Raw genomic sequence first — 24,645 nt, 5'->3', positions numbered from 1 at the left:
CCCCTCAGCACGAGGAGGGGCAGAGTGGGAGCAGCAGTGGTTGGTAAAGTAAACGCTCCTCTGAGGCTTAATAGCCTCTTTGTGCCATCAACCCAGGGGGCTTTGGAGGCCAGCGTAGGCATTTTCTGTCTCCCGGACACTTCAGGCGTCATGAGAGGTCCCCCAGGCCTGCTCCTGCTGTAGCCTGTCCCTCAGGCCCCAGCGATCCCCGCTGAAGCCAGCTGCCCACAAGGCCCAATCCCTCCCCACACCCCACAGCTCCCCCTGCCAGACCTCCCCGAGCCAAGAGACGCTCACGGCTCAAGCAGGTAGATGAGCTGGTCTGAGAAAACTCCCAATAGTTTGCGTCCGGCCCTGGCCCACTGCAAAGACAGGGATGGGGGAGAAGAGGCGGGGAGGAGGGAGAGGGCAGCCTTGTCCCTGCCCCCCCCCCCCCCGCCCCCCAGGTGGGAGAGCCTGCCCCAGGAGTCCCTTCGCTGTTACCCCTTCCTCAAAACAAGGCAGCTGCTGCCAAAATGCATTCAGAACAGCTCGAACTTTAATGGGTTCTCAGCTAAAGACCGTTTTCTGAGGGCTTCAGGCTAGCAGTGTTGGCCATCGCTCTGGATACTGAGGGACAGGGTGAACAGGTAAGGAAGGGGTGCAGTACCTCCCAAAGAGGCAGGTGATCCTAACGCTGGTGAACGGTAATGGCCTGTTCCTGCTGGGGCAGGGCTGGCACGCTAGGCCTGGGGCTCCGGTACCATCCTCCACCATTTGAAGGCAAAGGGCACCCGGCGGATGTTGGCACAGGCACAGAAGTCCCCGACTTCCGTCAGGTAGCAGTCAAAGTCATCAATGAAGGTGCACTTGAAGCCCAGGGGCTCTAGCAACTGGCAGATCTTTTTTTCCAGGCAGCAGGTACCCTTGATCTGGGGCCCAAAAGGCTTGGGGATGCCCAGATTTTTGCCCATCACCATCATCTGCAGCTGTCAGGATGGACAAGGCCTGGGTAGGGTGTCAGAGCCATGGAAGAAAGCCCCCCCCCCCCCCCATGCAGGGGGACACGCAGCTGCCTCTGTGGTCAGGGCTAGACCTCCAGCAGCCCACACAGGGCACCTTGCTGTAGGCGCTGCCCCCTGCAGACATCACCAATCACCCTCCGCAAAATCCAACTCCCCTTTGCCTAACCCTCCTACGGCCCAGCCATGTTTCGGCGAAACCGAAATCCTGGCTAGCCAAGGCCTGCCTCTGCAGACCTCCCCGGTTCCCTCCTCTGCTGTATTTCTCTTACACCGGGCGTGAGGTCTCCTTCACACCGTAGTCTTGGTGCCTCTCCTGGAATGCCCTCCCCGACCAGCTCTGGCGGTTGACTTCTGTCCACTTCTCATTTCCTCAATCGCAGCCTCTTTTCCCCAAAGGCACTCCCCCCACCTTCACCCCTGCCTGCTCCCAGGAGCCTGTGTCATGCCCAGAGGGCCACACTGGTGTGAAATTAAAAGCTACCCGTGTGTGGCTGATGAATGCAGGGCCCGTGTCCCTGAGACTTGAGGGGGGGGGGGTGGGACACAACTCCCTTCTTCCAAGTTTGGGGATGAGCCCAGGGCCTGGCCTATAGTCACTGCTTAGCCAGTCGCCCGGTCTGGGACCTGCGCACGTCAGGGGCGTTCCCTACCTGAGGAGGGAGAGAGAGGAGCTCCCACCTCCCTTCCTCTCAGGCGCCACTGTCTGCCGTGCCCGTGCCTCTGGTCCAGCACCACATACGTCAGGAGACCAGCCAGAGCGAGCGGAACGGTCCCCCCTCCCCAGCCCACCCCTGACGCTCCTCACCAGGTCAGGGAAGTACGGCCTCGCGAAGAACTTCCCCGTCTGCTGGTCGGAGGGGACGTTCGTCAGCTGTTCCAGGCAGAAGAGCTGTGGGATGTCGATGATGTCCCTCTCGGCCAGGCCCAGCTCCTTCTTCACGATGTCACGGTTCAGGTTAATGCACTTCTGCGGGTCGGCAGAGGGCAGTTCGTGGGGAATTGAGGAGCCCGGGGTATTGGCCTGACTGCCGCCATCTTGTCTTCATCGCTCACCCTGTGCTGGGAGCCTTTCGTGGCCTGCCCGCCCTCTGATAACCGTGCACACGGTTCCCTTTCTGAGGGGTGGTGGGGCTCAGAGGAAAGGCCAGGATCCCACAGCTGGGCTGGGCTGGGCTGGGCTGGGCTGGGCGGGACAGCCACTGGTCCTAATTCTGTACCATGAAGGCCAAAGGGCCCACGGTCCTGGCCAGAGCGGAGGCTCCGGGCAAGGTCAGGCGAAGAGGAAGCCCTGCCTTGGCAGGAACCCTGCTTCTTCCTTAAGGGATGTGAGCAGTTGCGCTGCCCCTGTCCTTGGGGGCACTTCCTCTCTCTGACCACCTGTTTCCCAGGTCTAGGCATAGGGTTCGTGACCTCCACCCCCAGGATAGGAGTCCCCAGGGCTGAGATGCGGTTCCCACCCTGCTGTACCAAGAGGCCTACCCTGTTTAGCAAAGGTCGGCCCCCGTCGCACGGAGGCTCAGAACCCCCCCCCCCCCCCACTAGGAGCCGTGAGGAGCCAGTGGGCAACGCTGTTTGGGCTGATCCTGTGACCTTGGGCAAGCCCGTGGCCTCCCCCAGGCCTCTGCTTCCCCCCCAGACAGTTGGATGATCTCTTCTGGGAAACTCTTCTCCCCACAGCCAAGGGTTCACACCTTGAGACCCGAGGTGCTGAGTGACCCAGAACAGCGCTCACGGGCCACTTGAAGCATGGAGATGGCCCTCAGTCCAAATCTCTTGAATGTGGAGCTAAGTTCTTAGGGGATTCGGGGATGGGGTCTCCTTCATTTTCTGGTCAGACACGGGGCAACTTGAGCGGCAGAGAGGACAGGCCGTGGGATCAAATCCAGTCCCCCAACTCATGGCTTAGGTTTGCACCTGGCCTCTTACGCCTCGCTCTCCTCAGTTGCTCGGTGATCTCTAGGATCATAGTGTCTTTCTTGATGCTTGGGCTATAGTAGCTGCTCAGTTAGGACCTGGTCTACCTCCCCCCGCTTTTTGGAGAGGGGCCTTCACACCCTTGGCCCGTACCTCCACATATTCGTTCTGCTTTCTCATGTTTTCATCAGCTAGAAGTTGATGGATGGTATTGGCCTCCCTCCCTGTAGGAAAAAGGAGCGGGTGGGCAGGCTGCAGGCCAGGGAACGATGCCTTCAGGGACAGGCCGACCCCCCAGGCCCAGCTAACTGGGTATATCGTTGCCCCGGGGACCATGACAGATGGCCTGGCCAGTCTCCGAAGACCAATCTAAGGCCACATGTCCCATCTGGGGACTGACATCAGGTCCGCGGAAGCCCAGGGAGGGCTTTCACTGCCACCAGCCCCTCGGGCCCTGGGGAGGCAGCCGGAGCAGGTGAGCAGGTGACTTGAGCCCCCACTCACCCCTTACCCGGGCAGCTCCATGCATCACTTGGCCTGAACAACCCATGACCTTGACCAGATTATTTACTCTGCTCCCCCACGGCTTTGTCTTTAGGAAAGGGATGCCCAGTTCCAGTCCCCAGCTGAGGGAACACAAAGTCATTGCATGTGGTGTGTGATTCGTGGTTCACACTTCCTGGATGTCACCTTCTAGAAGTGCTTCTAGGACCGTGTGATTCCTGGGCCCCACCCCAAAGGTTGATTCACCAGATCTGGGCAGGGGAGGGCGGAGCTGAAATTCTGCATTTCTAGAACGAGTTCCCCCCGTGACACTGAAGCTGCACTTAGGGTAGCAAAGGTCTAGAGAACCTCCCAGCAACCCCCTCTCTGGGTTCCTTCAGCATTTAGAACAGAAATGCTGTGCACCAGTGACGCCATCTCTGTCCACTGAGGTTTTCCACGGGGGTGACCAGGGGACCCCCGAACTCCCAACGCCCAGGCACCTAACTCCACATTCCCTGAGTGGATCCAGACAGGAGCGTTGGTAGCGCCTGGTTTTGCCTCCCCCCCGTCCCCCAGAGCCCTCTTTGCATATACTCCAGCCACCCCTCAGCCACCTTAGGACTTCTGCCTGCCTGGTCTGTATGCCCCGAGACAGAACCAGATGTCCCGTGGTACAGGTTAGGCTTTGACGCTTTCCTGAGGCTCTTTCAAGCAGGAGGAACAGAGGAAAACCGGCCCTCTGGGAAGGACCCCTGGGAGAGAAGGAGCAAGGGGCTCTCCTTACCGTTGGAGAGGAGCTGATCCTCTCTGACCTCCTCAAACAGAGTCACGTCTCCATAGCCCTCTCTCTGTTTCTCCTCAAACAGCCTATAGCAGGAGCTGGGGCTGGCCAGGAGCAGCCGGAAGCCCTGGAAAGAGAACTAGGGCCAGATGCGAGCGAGCTTCCTCTCCAGAAGCTTCCAAGGGGCTTTAAAAGGTGGGAGGCCCCCCTGTCCACCCCTGCCCCCACCCCCTCCAGACCTTTTCGCCCTCACTCTTGTCCTGTGTGGGGATAAAGCACATGAACTCGTCTATGTGGCCGACCATCAGCCAATCCGAGAAGAGCTCCACCGGGGCCTGGACTCGTTGGGCGTAGAGGAAGTCCCGGAGGGCCTTACTCATGTCTCGGCCCTCCTTGCTGAGGGGAAGACGGAAGGAACGGCCCCTGAGCCAACCTGGTGTGGTTTAGGCCACCACCTACTCCCCTTGGGCTATGGTAGTTGCTCAGTTAGGACCTACATCCCCCCCACCCCACTTTTGGGGGAGGGGCCTTCACACCCTTGGCCCATGCCTCTACGTGGTCATTCTGCTTTCTCAGGTTCTCATCAGCCATCAGGCTCCCCTTCTGCTAACTGGCTGCTCTAACCATTGGGCTCAAGTGACCGGTCCATAAACAATGGGCTAAGAATCTCTTACTCCGGCCCAACTCAGGACCGACACCAGAGGATTCAAGCTCGAGAAATTCTGACCCCTGGGACACAAGCATCTCCTGGATGTCAATTAACGGCCACCAAGAAGTCCATACATCTTGTGGGAGGAAGCTCCTAGAGCTCACTAGGCCAACCAAATTCAGCATCCTGCTAATTTAAACCCTGAAATCAAAAGGATGAAGTTTGTCTGCTTTTTCTACCCGGGGTCTCCTAGGACAACCAAAGGCTCAAAAATCCTTTCTGGGCAGTGTTAAGAATGTCCCCGAGCAGACGATCTGCCGAGTCGTGTGGAAGTTCCCTTCCAAGAGGCCACCACCTGGCCTCGTGCCTCACCTGGGGTAAAAGCAGCCGCCAATGAGGATCCTGCCTAGGGGGTATTCTTTCCCTCCCACCTTGACCGGTGGGGACACCATCAGGTTCCCAATGGAATCCATGCTGGCCACCCTGTGGTCCTGGGTGCACTGGATCACGTAACCGACCCCTGGGCTCTGGAAGGAGACCCAGTGGGGCAGGGGTGTTAGGAAGGACGGGCTTTCGGGTAGATTCCCACCTCCCCGCCCCTTCCCCAGGAGGCCACTTGGGACCTCCCCCTCGGCACCCCATCACTTCCCGGCAGCCGCCAGGTCCGACATGTTGGACCGAGTTCAGATCAGCCAAACCGAGCCCCACACCAGTGAGTATTTCATGGGGAAATCTTCCAGCGTGAGGGCCCGAGGGGTGTCGAGGACAAAGGAGAGCGTCTTGTGGGGAGCCTGGGTGTAACAGAAGGCCATCTCGTCCTGGAGGAGACGGGAAAAGGAGTTGAGTTCTCCCTGCTCCCTCGGCCAGTTTTCCTGCCTGTGTTATTGGCCCGCCAGTCACAATGCTTCCCGCACCCAGGCCACCTCTAAGAAGGGGCACAACGGGAATCCCTTCCACCCACTCCCGCTTGGCCCTCGACACCCAGCTCAGGCATCCCCTTCTCTGGGGCTGGCCCAGACCCGTTCTCCTACTCGTCACGTTTAAAGCCAGAGTCACCTCAGATCCCTCCTCCCACCTTCCGCACCCCGTCCACGAACAAGCCTCATTTCATGTCGTGGGGACGGGGCGGGCGGGGGTAGGGGGAGCTCCTATCTGGCACCGGTCAGGGGAAACCGCCACGTTCTCATCCCCAAGTTACTGCAGTTGCCCTACAGCCAGTTCTCTTTGATTCTTGCCCCTTCCTAAGACCAGTTCTGTATTTCTCAGCCAGAAGGGACTTTTCAAAACCTAAATCAGAACACTTCACTCTCGATGCCCTCCCATCTCATTGTGAACTTGTTTCTACCCCTTAACCTTGGCTTTAAAAAAAGGTCCCTAATATAGGATCTGGCTCTTCCCTACCTCGGACCTTGTCGCTTTGATCCAGCCCCCACCCCCGCCACCCCAGCCCTTCTGTTCTCCAAACCCTCCAAGTACGTGTCCACGTTCGGACCTTCACATCAGCTGTGCCTCTGCCCAAAGAGCCCTGATGTCTAATCTAGCACCTACCCCCAATCTTTGTCTGGCCAGCTCAGTTTCCTGAATTTGAAGATTTTCCCGACTGTCTAGAGACTCCCTATGGCATCATCTTCACAAGACTCAGAGAGTCCTGTGTCCTTGCTAGAGCCGGGCACGATCTGGCCCATTCCGCTTTATCTCCAGCACTCGGATCGATGCCCAGCCTAGGGTCATCACTCAGCTGCTCGTGGGGAGCAGAGCGCCGGACCTCGGGGTCCTGCCAGGTCGAGCTGGACACTGAAACGGGGAGCCCCGCTCTAACCGCCAACATGTGAACGTGCCAGACCCGTTAGCACCTGGGTGTTCTGTGGTCTCGAACGGGAAGAGAGTGGGTTGTCCCGGGGGGGCGGGGTTTACCTGGAGCCACCTGCCCAGGCGATTGGGGTCCTCGTAGACAGATGCCACTTGGCTGTTACTCTTCTCGCTCAGCTCCATCACTGTGTTCACAAAACCTTGGACCTGCAGCTCTCTGCCACGGGAGAGAAGCCAACCCTGCGGGAAGCCTTCAAGACTCCGGTCACGTCACGGCCTCGCTGCCCCAGGGCTGGGGGTGGGGCACCTCTTTCTGGTCAGGAGAGAGGACGCCTCCGGCCACAAGGTGAGCAGAGCGGCCCTCTCCTGCCTCCTGGAGCACCAGCCAGTGCTTACAGCGCGTCTCGCTTAGCAGCACTCGGCGCATGGCGGAGTCGGGTCAGGAACTGCCAGTGTTGGTCCCTGCTCTGGTTCCCTAGGACCCTGCTTTGTCCCTGCCCTGCAGTCACACCCCGCGCGTGCCTTCGACCCCTGCCCCAGGCTCTCTCACCTCAGTCTACCCAGAGGAGGCTGGATTTTTCTCCCGAGAAGCCAAGCAGCTCAGCGCCCCCTTGGGAGGGCCAACGAGGTGGTCACATTTGTATGGCGGGTGGGGGTGGGGGTGGGGGTTGACCCTGGGGTCTTAGCGCTGTCGTGCACAGCAGCAGGCTTACGGGACCATGATGTTCCTCGTTGGAGATGCCCAGTGACGTCTGAGGCACGCATTAAGACCGTGCATTTTACAGACAGATCCTCAGGAGTTGAACGCCAGCAAGGTCATACTGTTGGAACTGGACCAGAGTCTCAATTCTGACACTTCCCAAGCCCAAGACTTGCTTTGTTCTTCCATGCTCCCCAAGAACCGATTTCTTAGGTCAACACAGACAAGGCTGCAGGGAGCTCAGAAACCCGACGGGCGCCCCTGGCAAGGCCCGGAACAGTCTGCGGATGCGTGCTGGGGGAAGGAGGGGTAATCGCAGGCCGGCGGCTAAGCTGGATCAAGCTGTGCCTGCATACCTCCTCTGTGGGAGAGTCCTAGGAGACCAGGCTTTCAGCAGATGCCTCTTATGTAGTGAACGTCAATCTCCAAAGACAAAGTAGAAGGATCTGGGGTCTGGAGTCTGGGGATCTGTCGTCAGCAAAATCCCTTAAGCTCTTCCTTTTTTATTCTGAAGGGCATTCCTCTGGAGAGCCCCACTCCGTGGAAGCACCCCCACCCCCACAGAAGGGCTATCTGCTGTCCCCCCCTGGGCGCAGAGGAGGTAGAGATCCCCCTCGCCATGAGGTATCGCACTGGGGCACGTGTACCACCTCCAAGATCTCACTCCGGCATCCGCCAGGTTTTGCCGCCTCCATTTCCGGCTCACCCTCGCCGGGACCTCTGGTCCTCAGCTGCTGTCTGAGGTTCTTGACCTTTCTCCTCGGTTGGCTTGGAGTCTAGGATCGTCGTCATTAAACCCTCGCCCCTGTGCTTGGGGCTGACTCATGCAGCCGAACCCCCCCCCACCCCCAGGTAGCCCAGTTCTGTATTTCTTCTTCCCTAGAACTCCAGTCACTGAAGACAGCTGGAGCAAAGCCCCTGGCGACAACCTAACCTGGTCCTTAGCACCGGACGGCCGTCCTAGGACATCCCCAGTCCCTTTGCTCTGTTCTCCCTCCTGGAGCTGCGGGCGAGCGGTCCTTGTACCAGACCTGTGGACACGTCCTGCCGGCTTGGTTCCTGGAGCTGCTCCTGGTAGATTCTTCTCTGTTGGATCGTTCCATCCGTATTGTTCTTGCTTTCCCACCTTAAAAGAAATGGCCTTCCCTTGCCCCTCCCCCCACCCCCCTTCTTGCTTTCCCCGTTCAGACCATTTCCTTCGAGTTTTGCTAAGTCCTCCCTTCCCGGTGTCCTTCAGTCCTTCCGCACCCATCGTTCAGGGTTTCTTGCTGCACAGCAGGTGCCCTGCCTCTTGCCAAACCCGATGGCGTCTCCTCTCTTCCTCTTGGGGTTTCACCCGGTATCCCCGCCTCCCTTAACGCCTGGGTCTCCACCCTCCTGGTTTTTAATCGAGCTTCTCTTCCTTCACGGTTGCCTTTGCTAGATTCTTGTCCAGAGCGAAGTGTTCGATCCCTCCAGAGCTCACTGCTCAGCCAGCTCTCCTGTGCGCACTTGCTCCTCAGCTGGGCGTGGCCAGGCCCGTGGCCTTGAACATCCTCCACCTGCCAGGCCCGCCCGGACTGGTCTCGAGCTTCCAAGACGGTCCCTTGAGCTCCAGAAGCTTAGAAACCCAACAGGTGCCTCCAGGTTCAAGTCACCAGAACCAAAGCACCCATTCCACCCCATGTCACAGCAAGGACGCCACCATTCACCTTACTGCAGACCCCAAACTCAGGGCACAGTCTCCTTTCTCTGTAGCCTGTGCATCAGCTAACCTGGTCGGGGCAGGGATGCGGTGGGGTGGGGTGGTCTACCTTCAGTACACCCCTGAGTCAACTGCTGTGATCCCACCCGCTGGCCTGAGCCACTGCTGTGTCCTATGTCCGGCCTGTGCCATTGCAGTGGCTGTACTCGTCCCTGCCTTCTGCTGGGACCCCTGGTTTTCCATATGGCCGGAGCGATTGTACACACAGGACCGTTGATGGTTTCCCATCCGTTTTACCAGCCGGGGTCCTTGGCCCCCTTCTCCCTGTCCCGGCTTCCCCGTGGTCAGGCGCGGCCTTCTGCAGGCCAATGAGCACACGAGAAGCGGGTCAGGAGACTTCCAGGCCTCAGCAGCGACAAGTGACAGCTTTGCCTGGGCTTTGTCTCTTCTGCTTTCCTAGAGGATGGAGCTCGGAAGTGCCCGGCAGGCAGGGGAAGGTGTCACCGCAAGACTGAATGGAGCTGGCGCCCCTGAGAAACCGCGAGAACGATGTTGCCCTCCTACCCGTGGGCATCCAGGTGGGAGAAAGTGGACTTTAAACCACCGCATTTGGGGTCTGTCACAGCCCATGAGTTCCTGCTGCCGTGGCCGGGTCCTCTCCTACCTGCTCTCTCCCGGCCCTCCAGGTCCCCTGGCTGTCCCCGGAGCACACGCCTGTCCTTACCTCTCTACGTCCTTCACCCTGCTTGCCAACCCAGGACACCACCTGAAGTCGTGCCGCTGTCTCCCCAGGACGGGGGAGGGACTGTCACATCCACTGCTCTAGCATCATGCGCATTTAAACGGGACTTTTGGTAGGACCGTCCTGGGGAGAGGACTGGACAGTTCAGGCAGAAGGATCTCACTTGGCCGGGGAGAAGTCTCTAGTCCGTTTTACCCCCGTCACCACGCAGACACAGATTATGGAAAGGACAGGACACAGGCACCCAAGGGCCTCTTACCTGCACAGGTAGACCTCTAGAGGCATCTGCGTGCTGGGAATGAAGACGCAAGGGGCCACCCGGAATACCACGGTGTCTTTGTATACCAGGGTCTCTGGAATGGACTGAAACATCAGACACGGTCCCGTCAGTGACCTTGTTCGGAATTCACCCTCCCCCAGCACCCCTGCAGGCCGCCCGCCCCCCAGCTCAACCCGCCTCCGGCCCTCGCCCGTCCCCCGCTGCTTTCTCCCGAAGGCGGCAGGAAACCCGCGCTCTCCCTTGCCGAGCCTGGCCTTCCCCTGTCCCTGCCCACCTTGAGGGAGGTCTACCTTCCCCCATAGTCCCCGGTGTGGGGGCTGCTGGTCTACACCAGGGGGACGTACCGGGTCTGGAGATTCTTGCACCAGGGAGACGGAGTAGGAAATCAGGCCCGAGAAGTCGGCAGACGGGAATTCCGCAGCTTCGACGTAGAAGGTTTCCTTCAGGTGGTTCTCGAGGGGGGCAAAGGTGTAGGTGTGCTGGCCAGGCCCCAGCAGTACCTCAAAGGTGCTCGAGCTGTCTTCTGAGGAGGAGAGAAGGGACAGGCCAGCTGCTGACGTGGCCTAGTGCCGGTCTCCACATCCGACGGTCAGGGTACCGGCTCGTTCCTCTGGTCGGAGGGACAAGGCGCTCCCAGCCCCAGGAGAACGGGAGGCGAGCCGGCTTTTCTGTGCCTGCAGTTCAGGAGGTCGCAAACGAGCATTTGTTCGCGAACAAGGGCCCCCCAGACGCTGCTCTCAAAGCCCTGTCACACCTCGAGGGCTGGGGCTCAGAGGAGGACGGCTGTCTTCAAGGTGCTCAGTCCAGGGTAAAGGCTCACGGGAGGTGGTTCTCCCCTTTGACCCCCTTCGGGGAAGATATCCTAAAAAAGCCTTAAAGGGGCAAAGGTGAGCCTGGCAGCCTCGTCTGCAAAGTCGGACGCTGCTTAAGTGAGCGCTAGGAAGGTGTCCGTGAGGACGGCCTGTTGGCTGGCCTCCGAGGGTTTCCTGAGAAGCCAAGGAAAGTTCCCATCAGCTGTGTGGAGCCCACCTCCTCCCGGCTTCTCAGGTTGTGAAACAAAAAGCCACGCACGGAAGAGAGAGAGAGAGAAGTTGACCGCACCCTGTGGTTGTCTCTGGTTAATTCGATCCCCGATCTGTACGGCAGGTGCCGGCTGCCTTGGCCTCCGGTTCCAACGTGCCAGCAGAGGGCCGCTGTGGCCACTGCCATCCCCCGGGGCACAGGCACGGCTCCGGCTCACTGGCCTCTCGCTCTGGGTCACGGCACTGCCGTGGCCTGCGTAGGGGCCGTGCTCCTCCAGACGCGGCCCAGCTACTGGTAGGTCTGCAAGAAAACCTTACGGGCACTGACCGCAGCCGCCGGCCCCGGGTGCTCTGGCTTCTCCTGCCGCCGGCCACTTACGGGCTGTGCCGGCCGGACAGCTCGGCTGGGAACGCTCCCGGGGACCCCTGCCTCTCTGGTCCGCCCGAAGGCTCCTTCGCTGGCCCGGACCCAGGCCTGGAGGCGGCCAGCCTAGACAGGGTGGGAGGGAGCCCCGAAGCTGCCCAGCACAGCCCTTTTGACTGGATGCAGAGGTTCACAGCTGGTGCGCTCGAGCCCCACGGGGTTCCCAACCGCACACACCGGATTGTTCCGGCCACCACGTGGCACCCGACAGCCGCCTCTGCGGGCCCGGCACCTCCCGCTGCACCAGGGCCCTGGGCTCCCCATGGCCGCTGCACCCAAAGGGGACTCCCCACGGAGTGCTGGAGCGAGAGGGTCCACCCTAGGTGCCCGTGGACGCCCACGCACCCTCCTACCCTTTGAGGCAGGTGCTGTGACCGCCACCCTCGTGAGCCGGGTGAGGAGGGAGAAAAAGGTGCCTCACGACCCAGACAGGTGCCTTCCTGCCCTGTTCCCACTCCGTTCTCCGCTCCACTACCCTTGACCTCAAGCCACCCCCCCCAGCCCCTGCTTGGCCTCTGGCTGTCTACCCCCAGCAGGCTTCGAGAGCAGGGAGCGAACGCGTCCTTCCAGAGCAAGCGCCCCAGCACGCAGAGTCAACGCTGATCTGAGCTGTGCTTGCTCCGTCTTCCATGTACCACGGGGTCTGTTCTTCGAACCTTCCAGCCCATTTCTTCATCCCGCAAGAATCCTCATCCCGTGGAAGGACACGCTCGCAGATGAGGCCACCGGCTCCTTCCTTTCCACGCCCGACTGCCCCCCTCAGCCTCCTCCATGGACTATTTTAAGCACAGACTTGTCGCCACCACTATAGTGGCCATTGCTGGTCACACCCTAGACCAGCCCATCCAGCCAGTCTGCTCTCTCCTTTGACCTCACTGGCAAGGAGCCAAGGCTCTGTGCCGCCCCAGATGCCAATCTCCACGCTCACGGCCCGGACATCACCTCCACACAGCTCGTTGGCACCTTCCTGTCTTTTTAGCTCACCTAGACCCCGACCTCTGCAATCCTTCAACCCAGCCCCCACCCTGCCTACTGCCGATTCCTCTTTTCATCCCCCCACACACACATTCCGGGAACCATGGCTAAACCCACTCCCTTGCACACGCCATCCACTCCCACACCAAGACCTCAACTCTGGTTAAGCCAGATCCATCAAGCTCTCTTGGGGGCGCCTGGGTGACTCTGTCGGTTAAGCATCTGACTCTTGATTCCTGTGTCTCCCTCTCTCTCTGCCCCTCCCTCTGCTTGCACTCTTCTCGTGCTCAAAAATAAAGAGAAAAATAAAGCTCTCTTGCATCCACGTAGCCAGAGGAGCCACCATGCTGAAAAGACCCCCCCACTGGGAGAGGACCAAACCTCCGAGTCACCCTGGACACTACCCACTAGACACTGGTGTCACCCTCCCGTCCAGGAGGGCTCCCGATTCTCATAGTCTCATCCTTAGACGCGCTCCCTCCCCTCCGCTGGGTCAGTGCTACCCGCACGGCTGTGCCGCGTTCTACTGTCTTCAGACATCCCCCAACCCCAGCCTCCCAGTCACTACCTCCACAAGGTCCCCTTTATGGCAGAGTCCTCGGCCATAGACCCACGGCCTGCCCACTTTGCTGTGGCTCCTGGCCCCACGGCTCTTAGCAGATCGCGAATGACGGCCGTTTTAAATACAGATTTTTTTGTACCATTGATTTGATCAGCGACACCATCAGCCATGATGGATCATGGCCCCCACGCGAGGCTTCCTTCCTTGGTTTCTAGAACTTCAGCTCTGGCTGTTGATTTACTCCAGAAGTTCCTCCTCCGACTCCTTTGCTCTAGCGTATAGAGAGAGAGCCGTGGTTCTCCCATTGGAGCCTGCTGCAGAATCCCCTAAGGGTTTGTGAAAACGCCGCATGCTGGGTACCCCTGCCCGGTAGGTTTTAAATGCATTTTTTAAAAACTGAGCTCCGCTCCCAGGGTGGGGCTCAGACTCGCAACCCCGCAGTCACGAGTCACACACTCCACTGACTGAGGCAGCCTTGCGCCCGGTTCCCCTGGATTCGTGAATGCTTTAAAAACAAAACAAAACGCCTTCATCTCTCCCCCCGACCTGGGGCTCCAACGCCTGACCACAAGATCGAGGGTCCTATGCTCTACCAACCTGGCCAGCCAGGCGTCCTTCGACAACCAAACAGAAACTTCAGTAAGACCCTGACGGCCTGACACAGGGGATGGAGTCCATCTCCTCGGGCTAGACAGATCACTGCCTCCGTCATCCACACGCGGCGGGCAGCCCCGGGCAGAGCAGTCCTCACGGCCCAAACCAGGCTTACACCCACGGGTCTACGGCTCACTCCCAGCCCACGTGGGGAAGGACCGCGTACAACCGACGGGGGCGGCCTTTCCTGGCCAGTCCCACGCCACTTCCAAGTTCAGCTGCGGTCTACAGAAGAGACGGAGCAGAAGACCGAGCCAGGGCCCCTGCGTGCAGGGGAGGAAGCAGCCGAGACCTGCTCTCCAGAGCCGGACGCCGAGGGATGGACGTGGTACAGAGAGCAGAGCCCTGCCCGGTCGCCCAGCCGAGCGAAACTTGGCTTTAAGAGAAGGAAACACACCAGTACAGGCCTCCAGAAGCAGCGTTAAACCTCAGCTTGAGGAAGCTGGAGGCATGGAATGCCAAACCGGTGTAGGTAGACCAGAAGACTGGTTTGTTCTAGGAGGTCCTGCTGGAGGTGGACGCGTCCCCTTTCTAAGCGACAGCCTGTGTGCCTTTACCTATAGGACAGGGATGTGCCACCCGCCTTCCAGGCTGCAAGGGCTCCCGCTGGGCGGGGTGGGGCGTGGTGCCTGGGGCGAACATGCTAGCACATGCTACTCTGCTCCTTGGGCTCTGAGTTCTGGAAACTTCATACGGTGGGCTCTTGGAAGAGGAGGGAAGACAGACTCTTCTGGAAGAGGCAGCTGGCAGAAGAGCTTATCTGATCTGAGGACGTGGGGCCAGTATGCATTGCTCCCCTGTGGAAACCCCATGGGGTGGGCACTATCGTCACCCCTACTGGGGGAAGGTGGCTTGGGGGCCATGTGGGTGACTCACCCACGTGTACAGACTTAGTCTTCGGAAGTGGCAGCCAGAGAGTCCCCGGGACACACGTGTGGCCACACCAGGCCCCGACCAGCAGCCCTAGGTCCCAGCAGCCCTAGGTCCCAGCAGGCCTGCTGGGAGCGACGTGGCTGCGGCTGCCCCTGGCACGATGGAAACATGGGCGAAGCCAGAGCTGGTACCAGAACACTCACTTTGGGGCCGGTAGACTCTTGCCTTCTCTGCCTCTTCCTTGGAGGTGTGGAGAACCAGCCGGTATTTCTTTAAAGTGCAGCTGGGCCCTTGAACATTCAGGGTCATCTGGGACAGACTCTTGATCTCTGGGCAAAAGACAAGGTAAAAGGTGGAGGGGCCTCTGCAGGCCAGCGCTCCAGAGGTGGAGGGAGGCGTGGTAAGGCCCACGGTTGGGGCTTGTGGATCGGAGCGCTGGGGACCTCGGGGCTCCCGCTCCGGCCCGGCCCGGCCCTGCCGTAGGTCTCGGCTACTTGCTCCCCGCGTGGCCACAGGCAACCGGCCAGCCTTGGGGTCCGCTTTGAGTTAGGACAGCACGCGCCCCACGCGGTTGGGGGGAGTGCACGGCCCCCGCAAACACCAAGAATAGGGCCTGGCACGGCCAGTTCCGTGTGGGTTCCCCTCCAGCCTTGGTGAGAACCAGGGCACCCCTTTATACCGCCAAGACCTAGAACGTTGGCCCCGACCTCAGGGGAGGACCAGATCCAAGACTGCTTTTGCCTAAGGCAGAAGGGATCCTGCCCCAGGTCACGAGAGGGTTTTTAGGGAGATGCTCGCATACCCCTCGTGTGTGTTCACTTAGACTCAACTACTTCGTGAAGCCAGCTGTATCATCCCCATTTTACAGATAGGGAGAATGAGACCAGGGAAGCTAACACACTCAAGTCTGTGGCCAGGAAATGGCAGTTTGTTATCCAGTATCAGGACCCACGGGGCCAGGTGGCCTCTTTCTTCCTCGCTACAAACTTCAAGCCTCTGATAAGAGACTTTAGGCGCAGGGCGTCTGGGTGGCTCAGTTAAGCATCCTGATGGGCTCAGGTCACGATCTCCTGGTTCGTGAGTTCAAGCCCCGTGTCGGGCTCTACGTGGATATCTCAGGGCCTGGAGCCTGTTACAGATTCTGTGTCTCTCTCTCTCTCTCTCCACCCCTTCCCTGATTGTGCCCTCGCTCTCAAGAATAAACATTAAAAGAGACAGACAGACACGGTTTAGGCTCAGAGGGGGACCTCAACCTAGAATCTGCGTTTGCTGAGGGCTGTGGCAATGAAACCCCAGGGAAAGCTGGGTGCCACGAAGCAAAGGTGGCAGGGGTCCCAGGACAGCGAGAGGCCCGTTCTTACCCTCGGGAAAGAACACCTTCGTGGTCTTCTTGTCCATGCTCTGGCCCTTGTCGGTAGGGCTGCAGTTCACAAGCAGGATGGCGCCCCAGCCACTGGGTCCCCAGACCCAGTTTTTCTGCAAATGTGACAGGAATGCTGATTCAGGAGGAAGCCGGGTAAATCCTGCTTCCCAGACACGCCCCCACACATCAGAAGCAGAGCCAAGACTTTCTCCAGGGGGACAGGGACCTCTTTGCCAATGCAAGTGCCTAATAGGAGAGGGTGAGGTCAGGGGAGCGAGTCAAGAGGGAGGGAGGAAGCTGGATGTGGGTCACAGCTCCCTGCCTGGTCTCAGTGCCGGGGGAGCAGGGATACAGGCAAACGAGAGGAGACCCGTCCCGTGCAGAGGGGCCGGTCCCAGGTAACCGCACAACCAGGCTAGGGTGGGGGGCCAGCGTCCCCAGACGTTTTCGTTTTGGGGGCAGAGCTAGAAATGGACGGGATCAGCTCTGACTGTATTGCAGGAACGGGACTTCAGAGGCGTTAGGAAATCCAGAGCGACTCTGTGGGCCCACGCCCTTCCCCGGGCAGCCTCACCTTAGCCTGCTTGTCACTGGCCACCTCGACTTGCCCGCTGCGGTAGATGTCCACGTCTAGGGAGACCACTGAAACGAGAGGGAAATTCACCACCACCCCCCAGACCTGCCGGACGGAGCCTCGAGGCGGTAGGTGATCCCAGCGCTGCCCGAAGCTGGGGCTAGGGGTCAGGGATGCCCCACCTCCCGGGCATGCCACCAGCTTCGAAGAAGAAAGCTCCTCAGAGGCCGGCCGCCTCCCGTGAGCAAGCCTGGAGGGGACCGGTACCTGGGCGTCTCCCCCAACCTCCCGGCAACCCCCAGAACGATTCCACCGTGGTCCTGATGCGATCTCGCACCACTTGGCCCCTACCCAGGTGACACCTACCTAGAGGGCCCGCTCTCCAGCCTTCTGGAAAGCTCTTGGCACTCTCAGACTTAGGAAAGGCTCCATAGGTGGCGATTCCAAGCCTCTCAGAACTTCAAGATCCAGGCTCTGCCCAAAGATCACCACCGAGGCTCCTCGTACAGTTTCTACGTTCTCCACCTTCTACGCCTCCCACCACACGCTGGCCACCGTGTGCCTTTACCCTGGCTGTTTTTATTCATAGCTCCCATCTGATGTGCTAGGTCCCGACCGGAACGTCAGGGCCACGAAAACAGACCACGATGGCCGCATACATTTAGCGATGCTCAGGGACCAGACACTATGAACCTTGTCATCTTCAGTCTTAGGGAAGAGCGTGTGAGCGTGTGCATACACAACTCCCCCCCCCCCCCCGGCAAGGGGTGAAGACGGAAGTAAAATGCACATCCTGCCCCATGGTAGAAATGCCATAGGAAACAGGGGAGCAGGTGGAGGGATAGGTTTTAGTTTTAGGTCATCCGAGGAGTCTCCCAAATTGAAACGTGAACAGAGGCCTGAAGGAGGCATAAAAGTGATCAGTGTCCATATTTAGGGGAAAGCAGTTAGAAGAGGAAGTGCCAAGCGGCAAGGTCAAAAGTCAAGCGGCCAGGGTGCTCTGGGCACCCACAAGACCTGGGTGGCAGGGAGGCCAGCTCTGACCCGGGTACACAGAAGCAACAGAAGGCTTTGATCCACGGAGACCTTATCAGATAGCCTTCTGGAGACGCACCGCTCTGGGGGCCAGGTCAGGAGTGGACCTGTAGAATGGCAAGGATGAGGCAGGGAACCCACGCAGGGACCCAAGCAAGAAGAGGGTGGCTTGGACCAGCCAACAACATCCAAGTGGCCTGTGGCCGCATTCCAGCCAGCTTTGAGGAAACGGCAGCAAGGTACGGGGATTGACGTGGGCAGAGGGGAGAAGGAAGGGGGACATCCAGGGTTGGGGCCTGACCAGCTAGAAGCACGGACCATGGTCCACAGTGATGGGAAGACCGTCAGCAAGGTAGGCACTGGAGGGAGAGAGAACGAGTTCAGTTGGGGTCCTCCTACTCCGCCATCTTCCCCGGAAGTAGAACCAGTTCCATTTGGGATAGATTAAGTTGGAGACCTTGGTTAGACACTCAGGAAGGAACACTGGGTCAGCAGATACAGGGGTCAAGTTGGCGGGAGATGCCTGGCCGGAAGAGTTTGGGGGGGGGCGGGTCCTGACTGCAGAGCCACGTGACCCGCTGCCTGAGTCACTCCCACCAGGCTGGGGTGGGCGGCTGGGTGATAAAGGATCCAGCAAACGGGACCCGAGAAGGAACAGCCGGCTGGGTAGGAAGGAAACAGAGGGCAGGGTCCCCGAAAAGGTTTCAAGTAGAAAGTGTCAAAGGGTAACCGGTTGTATTAAGGCTGCTGTCAGGTCAAGGCAGGGGAAGACAGAGCAGACTATTGGGCTTAGTGAGCAGAGGTCGTTCAGGTCCTTCCTAAGGGCAGTGGGGGGTCGGACTTGACAAAGACAGACAGGGGGTGCAGAGTTAGGGGAGTGGAGCTCGAAGAGGACACAGAATCAGATCTCAGAGAGCACAGGTTAGTTACATCTTGTTCCTTAAGGAGAATAGGCATCACAGCCTGCTCCCATTAAATGAATGGATGGGATGGGCGGGGCGCCTGGGTGGCTCAGTCGGTTAAGCATCCGACTTCAGCTCAGGTCATGACCTTGAGGTTCAGGAGTTCGAGCCCCACGTCAGGCTCTGTGCCGACAGCTCAGAGCCTGGAGCCTGCTTTGGATTCTGGGTCTCCCTCTTTCTTTGCCCCTCCCCTGCTGGTGCTCAGTCTCTCCCTCTCTCTCAAAAATAGATATTTAAAAAAAAGGGGGGGGTAGCATAGCTTGTTCTGGAATGATCCAGAAGAGTGGAGAAAGGGGAGTGGCTTCCTATGGCAGCAAGTTGCTGAAGGAGGGTTCTGAATGAGAGGGGGAAGGATTGAATGTGAGCATTAACCAATCACCAGACCTACCACCAGTGGTACTCGGGGAGGCGGGAGGCGGGAGGCGGGAGGCGGGAGGCGGGAGGCGGGAGGCGGGAGGCGGGAGGCGGGAGGCGGGAGGCGGGAGGCGGGAGGCGGGAGGCGGGAGGCGGGAGGCGGGAGGCGGGAGGCGGGAGGCGGGAGGCGGGAGGCGGCCACAAGTAGGTATGGAAAACGAGGAAGCCCAGGGAAACTCCCAGGTCTGCTCTCCAAGAACGAGGTCAGCAGTGACTGAGCTCTGAGGGACCGTGCGAACAGGCATGTCGAGTGAACCCCTCCAGGACCCACGGGAGACACCTTGTTGCCGGGAGAGCCCCTCTGCTCCCTGTCTGGGGTGGGAACATACTCACCAATGCCAGTGAGGCAGAGCACAGCCGTGGCCACTGGGACTTCCTCATCAGGCAGATAGTAGGAGACCAGAACCTGTGGAGACAGCAGCCAGAACCCACGGGAGGGGAGGGGACAGGAACAGGACTTCGGCTAAGTACCCAAGTCCAGCCACTCGACTTTGGTCTCCTCTTACAGCTTCTGACATCTGGGAGCTGGGGCAGGGTCACAGTCCCGTCTAAAACCTGCCACGACCCCACCAGGCACTTCCACACGGCGGCCCCACCACACCCCATGCAGGTGGGCTCTACCCCAAGGTCAGAGAGACCAAGGCACTCGGCCCTACATCGCTCCACTAGGAAGGGGCAGCACAAGGTTGAAGTTCCAGGCCGCCTGGCCCCAGAGGTCAAGATTTAGAGGATACTCCCTGTCCTCCCCACTTTCCACCCACATGCCTAGTAGCAGTGGGCCAGCATCCCCCAACCGTCAAACTACTCACTCAAAAGGAAGCAGGACACCCAAGGTGGGGACTGGAATCGGAACTCGGTCTTTCCCACGTCCTGCACCAGACTGTTTCCGGGGGGGCCTTTCTACTTTAGACAAAGACCTGCCCTTTGGCCACCGGTGGCCTGGGCCACAGAGCTTCGTGACAAACCAGAGAACGAACCAGTAGCTGGGGCCCTGCTTTCGTGCCTGTGACCCATCACCTGTTCCCAAATGGAAATTTAGGTCCTCCAAGGTCTAGCGTCTCCCCAGCGGGCCACTCCTGATGGTTCTGGAGGCTGAGCCCCGGGCAGAGAACGCTGCTCAGGTCCTCCGGGCTCAGCCAGGATAGATCGCGGCCCTGAAGGTCACCTGTGAGCCACGCTGCGCTCGAGCCTGCCACCTGCTTCCTAGGGAGTCGCCAGCCCTGGGCACAGAGCATGGAAGCCGGTGTGTACCACCCTTCTGTCATCTGTCAATTACCAGCGGACCACTCCAGCAGGTTCTGCTGGCCGAGCGCCCTAGTCCTGAGCGGGCCTCACCTGTGTTCTCACCCTCACCTCACATTGGAGTCACCTGGAGGGAACTGTGACCCACAGAGGCCAGGGGCTCGCCCCCAGAGGCTGACTTAATTGGCAGGGGGTGTGGTCTGGGTGGGGTTTCCAATCACCCTGCAGTGCCATCAACTGATGTCCCAGACCCACGGCCAGTGCCAAATCCGTGAGGAGCCTGCCCTACAAGGAACTGATCCCCCCCCCCCAACACCACCGGGGCATTAGGGAGACAGCACGCCCAGGAGAAAGAGCACGGTCTTGGGCTCACATTCTAGATCTGCCCCACTCGGGTTCTGTCATGTAGGTCGAGAGCAGTGCTTCTGTGCCTCAGTTTCCTCGTGTGGAAGAGGGGGGGCAGGCCGACCTCTCGAAACGTGATTCAAGATACCCATTACACATTATGCACTTAACACACATTAGCTCTTGCGTTCCACTAAGATCTGCACACCCAAAAGAGCAGCCTTAGCCAGAAAGCCCATCTGAGTTTTGCTGCTAGAACCTTTGAGCCGGACTTTAAAAGCAGCTAGCTGGGAAGCTAGCCGGGTGTCTGGTCAGGAGCACACAGGGTGGAGACAGACGTGCTTGAGCTTGAATCCCGGTTCTGCGGGTCACTGGCTTGGGCAGGGTGCTTCCTCACACCCAGTGAGTCTGTTTGCCTGTCTGTATAATGGGGTCACCGAGGGCCCACCTCGCAGGTTTGGCACAGGCGTCGAATGTCATGCCGAACACCTGCACTGCGTTTATCACAGACTCCGGACCCAGGAAACACCAGCTTTCAGGAGGGAGACCCCCGGGGGGGGGGGGTGCTGTGTCAGCTCCCTCCCCTGGGAGATGAGATTCCCCTCCCCCACCTCCCACCCCCAGACTTACCTTGTCACCATCGGGGGCAGAGCTGGGGGAGATCATATTCACCAGGACATCCATGGGATCAGACAGAGGCCACCGGGTCGTGGCTATCTCCTCTCTGGTCAGTAACGGGGACGTGTTGTGGATGTCAACCAAGACCCCCGGAGAGCCACTGATGGTAAATGACTTGCATTTCTCCGGGGCACACCTGCTGGGCCCGACCAGGAGACAGACTCTAGGGCATAAGAACCTCAGGGGACGGCCCCTCACCCTCTCTCTCCTTAGGGCACTTTTGTGGTCCTCACACAACTTCAGCCCCACTCCCACTGCCCCCCACTGCAAGGACCCCTGTTCTCCCTCCCACCGAGGCTCCAGAAGTTACCAAAGCTGCATCTTATTTATAAACCCATGGAGGGAGGAGCGGCTTAAGCTGGAAGGGATCCCTACAGGGGAAGAAACATGACCTAGTCCTGGGGGTGGTGGGGGGGAGGCCACCCCTAACTAAGTCACCCCCCCCAACTAAGGCTCCAGTTTACAGGAGCCCCCCTCACTCAATCCTTATGGCCTCCTGGAGAGCCAGCCCCACCCCTATTTCACGGGCAAGAGGACAGAAGAGGCAAGGTGCTTGTTTCGCTAAGGTCCCACAGCCCACACGGGGCAGACGCAGGAATGGGGTCAGAACCCCGCAGCGTCAGGACCGGGGGGCCCTTCGACACCCACACCTGGCTCCCTGAGATGAGGCAGGACCCGAAGACGCAGGGAAAGGAGGTGACCCCCGGCCCCCACGCAGCCTAGGGCCAACCCCAGTGCGGGGCAGGGAGGTGGGGGGGGGCAGGCACCAGCCTCCCTGCTCAGACCCACCCACTGAGATCCAAGCAGATGTCCACACCCAGCACGCAGAGGGCATGGACGGGGCCGTCCAGGGACAGGTGGACGAGGCTCTGGAAGGACATGCCAAAGGCCTCCAAGGTGGCCGCCCGTTCGACAACCCTCCCTCAGCACAGCGGCCTCCGATAACCCCGGGGTCTCCCCCCACCCCCTGCCCTCCCCTCTTAAGGGCTCAGGGCCTCTCCGGCCCACCCCCCCCACCCCTGCCTTGTTAAGGCTTCAGCAGCTGCCCAGGTGTGACTGATTTGCTCCACTGGGACTTGCCGATGGGGGGTGGAGGGGGGGTGGGGCCTGAGCCCCGTCGTCACTAATCCATCAGGCAGCCAGTTCCCACAGATCCAGGACATCTGCGGCTGGCTGCTCAGGTCTCTGGCCTTCAGCTGGGAGCAAGGGGGGCCCTGGGAGGCTGGCGTGGGGTGTGGGGGGGGGGTGGGCAGGCTGGCAGCGCGTGGCAACATCACCCGGCTCTGGGGCCTCTCGGGCGTGCGTGTGTCCTGGCAAACGAGGAGCAGAGCCCGGCCAAGCGCTGGACCAGCGTTTCCCAGGCCACACGCTGGTTGCAAAAATGATCGGGAGGCTCGTTAATGTTCTAGATGCCTGGGCTCGGCAGGTCTGGGGTGCGGCCCATCCCCAGGTGGTGAGGGGGCGGCGGCGGCAGGGTGGGGGGCGGCGCTCCTTGTCCACAGCGGTGTCAGCCGCTCCCGGAGGGAACACAGCGAGGGCCCGGATGGCACGCGCGAGTGGAGGGGCCCCTGCGGAGCTCAGGTCGCCAGCCGCTCCCCGTCTTCCCTGAGCTCACTGGGCAAAGAGCTCCTCCCCCGGCCCAAGGGACTCACCAGCTGACTTGAAAGCCGTGTGTTCGTTCCACATTTGACGTTTCATGTTACGGGTTATTCTTTTTTTTTTTTTTAACATTTATTTTTGAGACAGAGAGAGACAGAGCATGAACAGGGGAGGGTCAGAGAGAGGGAGACACAGAATCTGAAACAGGCTCCGGGCTGTCAGCACAGAGCCCGACGCGGGGCTCGAACTCACGGACTGCGAGATCGTGACCTGAGCCGAAGTCGGCTGCTTAACCGACTGAGCCACCCAGGTGCCCCTGTTACGGGTTATTCTTAAACAGCTACCTCGTTCACATGGGCCCGAGTTCAAAGAGGCTTGCAACAGAGGGCGCCTCCTGCACAGGACCAAGCACACACGTGTCCGTATCCTCCCCCCACTCTTATTTTTATGTAAACGGCAGTGGGTGCTCCGCAGGGTCCGTATCCCGCTGTTTGCACTGGATGTTGTAACTCGGAGGGAAGCACTTCCTAGCAGCACGTGAAAAGCATCCTTACCCTTGCTCGTGGCTCCGTAGTACTCCGAGCAGGGCCACACCGTTCTCTGCAGACGTATTTGGGTTCGGGCTTTTGCCCTGACGCACAACGCTGTGATGCGTGACCCGTGTGTCACAGCCCAGGGGTCGCAGGCTGGGTCCTGGGTGGAGACTGCTCGGTCAGCCAGGCTTGTTAGATTCAGGACTGAGAAGGAGAAACCTCCCTCTTTGGAAGCCGGAAGCTTGCAGCGTAGCTCTCAGGGGTGGCTTTGTTTAGGGGGCTCTCGGAGGCAGCGGGTTGGCCAGGAAGACCCCCCAAGGCCCTTCTGGTTGGGCTGAAAGCGGCAAAGTTAAACAGGCAGGGTGTGCGCGGCCCGTGTATGCACTCACCCGCACCCACGCACCTCCCCGCCCGTCTGCTCACACACACGCTGGCCGGGAGGGGGGCTGGAGGGAGGGGATGGTCGGACGAGGGAGGGGTCGCTGAGGGCTGGGCTCTGGGTTCTGGAGCCAGACAGCCTGGGAGCTCTGCCCTCCTCGCTGCCCTGGGGTAGCCCAGCCTTGTGCGGGGGTTCTGAGCACCGTGAGGACGAGTGCTCCCGGCCTGGAGGATGGAGACCCCTCTGGGCATGGAAGGGACTCGGAGAGATCTAGAGTGGACCCTGCTTCCTCTCCAGGGGCTCCCTGTTCACCACTGAATCTCCAGCACCCGCAGAAGCGTCCTGGACATAGTAGGTGCTCAATAAATTCTTGCGACGTGCACGACTGCATGACCCCTGCGGCCCTCGAGAAGGTAACCGAGTGGGCTTCTGACCAAACCGAGCCTAGTTTACCTGGACTCCCATGGCTCCCTACACGCTTGCTCAGTGTAGACGGTCCCCCTCGGCTTCTCAGTGAGGCTGCCTCATCACTCAGGTATCCGGGTCCCGTGGTCACTTTAGGTCACTGTGACGGATGCCATGATACCACGTGACCCCTTCAGGACGCAGGCGCTCATTCCCCCGGCTGCTCTAGGTGTCGGCTGCCAGCTGCTCACAGCAGCCCCCACCCCCGAAATCGTCCACGCCAGGTCCCAAGGCCGTGTCCCCTCTCTGGGGGGAGCTTCCTCCAATGGGAGGGGGGACAAAGGGCAGGCTGCTTGTCTTAATTCAGGCCAACCCCGAGGGCCTATCCCAGCCCCAGAGCATCTCGTGTTTTACCCCCAATCTTTGTGGCCACCACATCCCTGTGCATTGGCTCCTGCTGCCCCCGCCCCCTCCCTCCCCTGTCCCCTGTGGTTCCTGAGGGCACCCCCTCCCGCTCCCCATCCGCCACCTGCGGGCACATCTCCCTCTCCGAATCC

The 24,645-nt window shown here is 60.0% G+C and overlaps 1 protein-coding gene across 1 annotated transcript; it reads right to left on the bottom strand.

Moving 5' to 3' along the window:
- Positions 1 to 516: 516 nt before the first annotated feature.
- On the bottom strand, positions 517 to 22,130 carry PADI6 (peptidyl arginine deiminase 6). The gene is made up of 16 exons (XM_030326213.1): positions 21,962 to 22,130; positions 21,125 to 21,308; positions 19,241 to 19,313; positions 16,497 to 16,564; positions 15,921 to 16,035; positions 14,763 to 14,888; positions 10,394 to 10,572; positions 10,029 to 10,132; positions 6,749 to 6,860; positions 5,545 to 5,652; positions 5,207 to 5,361; positions 4,425 to 4,581; positions 4,189 to 4,312; positions 3,072 to 3,142; positions 1,810 to 1,971; positions 517 to 968 (listed from the first exon to the last, which is right to left on the bottom strand). The coding sequence occupies exons 1-16, from the start codon at positions 22,051 to 22,053 to the stop codon at positions 723 to 725; spliced, it is 2,076 nt and encodes a 691-aa protein (XP_030182073.1). The 5' UTR covers positions 22,054 to 22,130; the 3' UTR covers positions 517 to 722.
- Positions 22,131 to 24,645: the final 2,515 nt, after the last annotated feature.

The sequence above is a fragment of the Lynx canadensis genome, chromosome C1 (genome assembly GCF_007474595.2).
Source record: "Lynx canadensis isolate LIC74 chromosome C1, mLynCan4.pri.v2, whole genome shotgun sequence".
NCBI lineage: Eukaryota > Metazoa > Chordata > Mammalia > Carnivora > Felidae > Lynx > Lynx canadensis.
The sequence above is the reverse complement of the archived record's forward strand: the minus strand, read 5'-3'. Positions and strand labels throughout refer to the sequence as shown.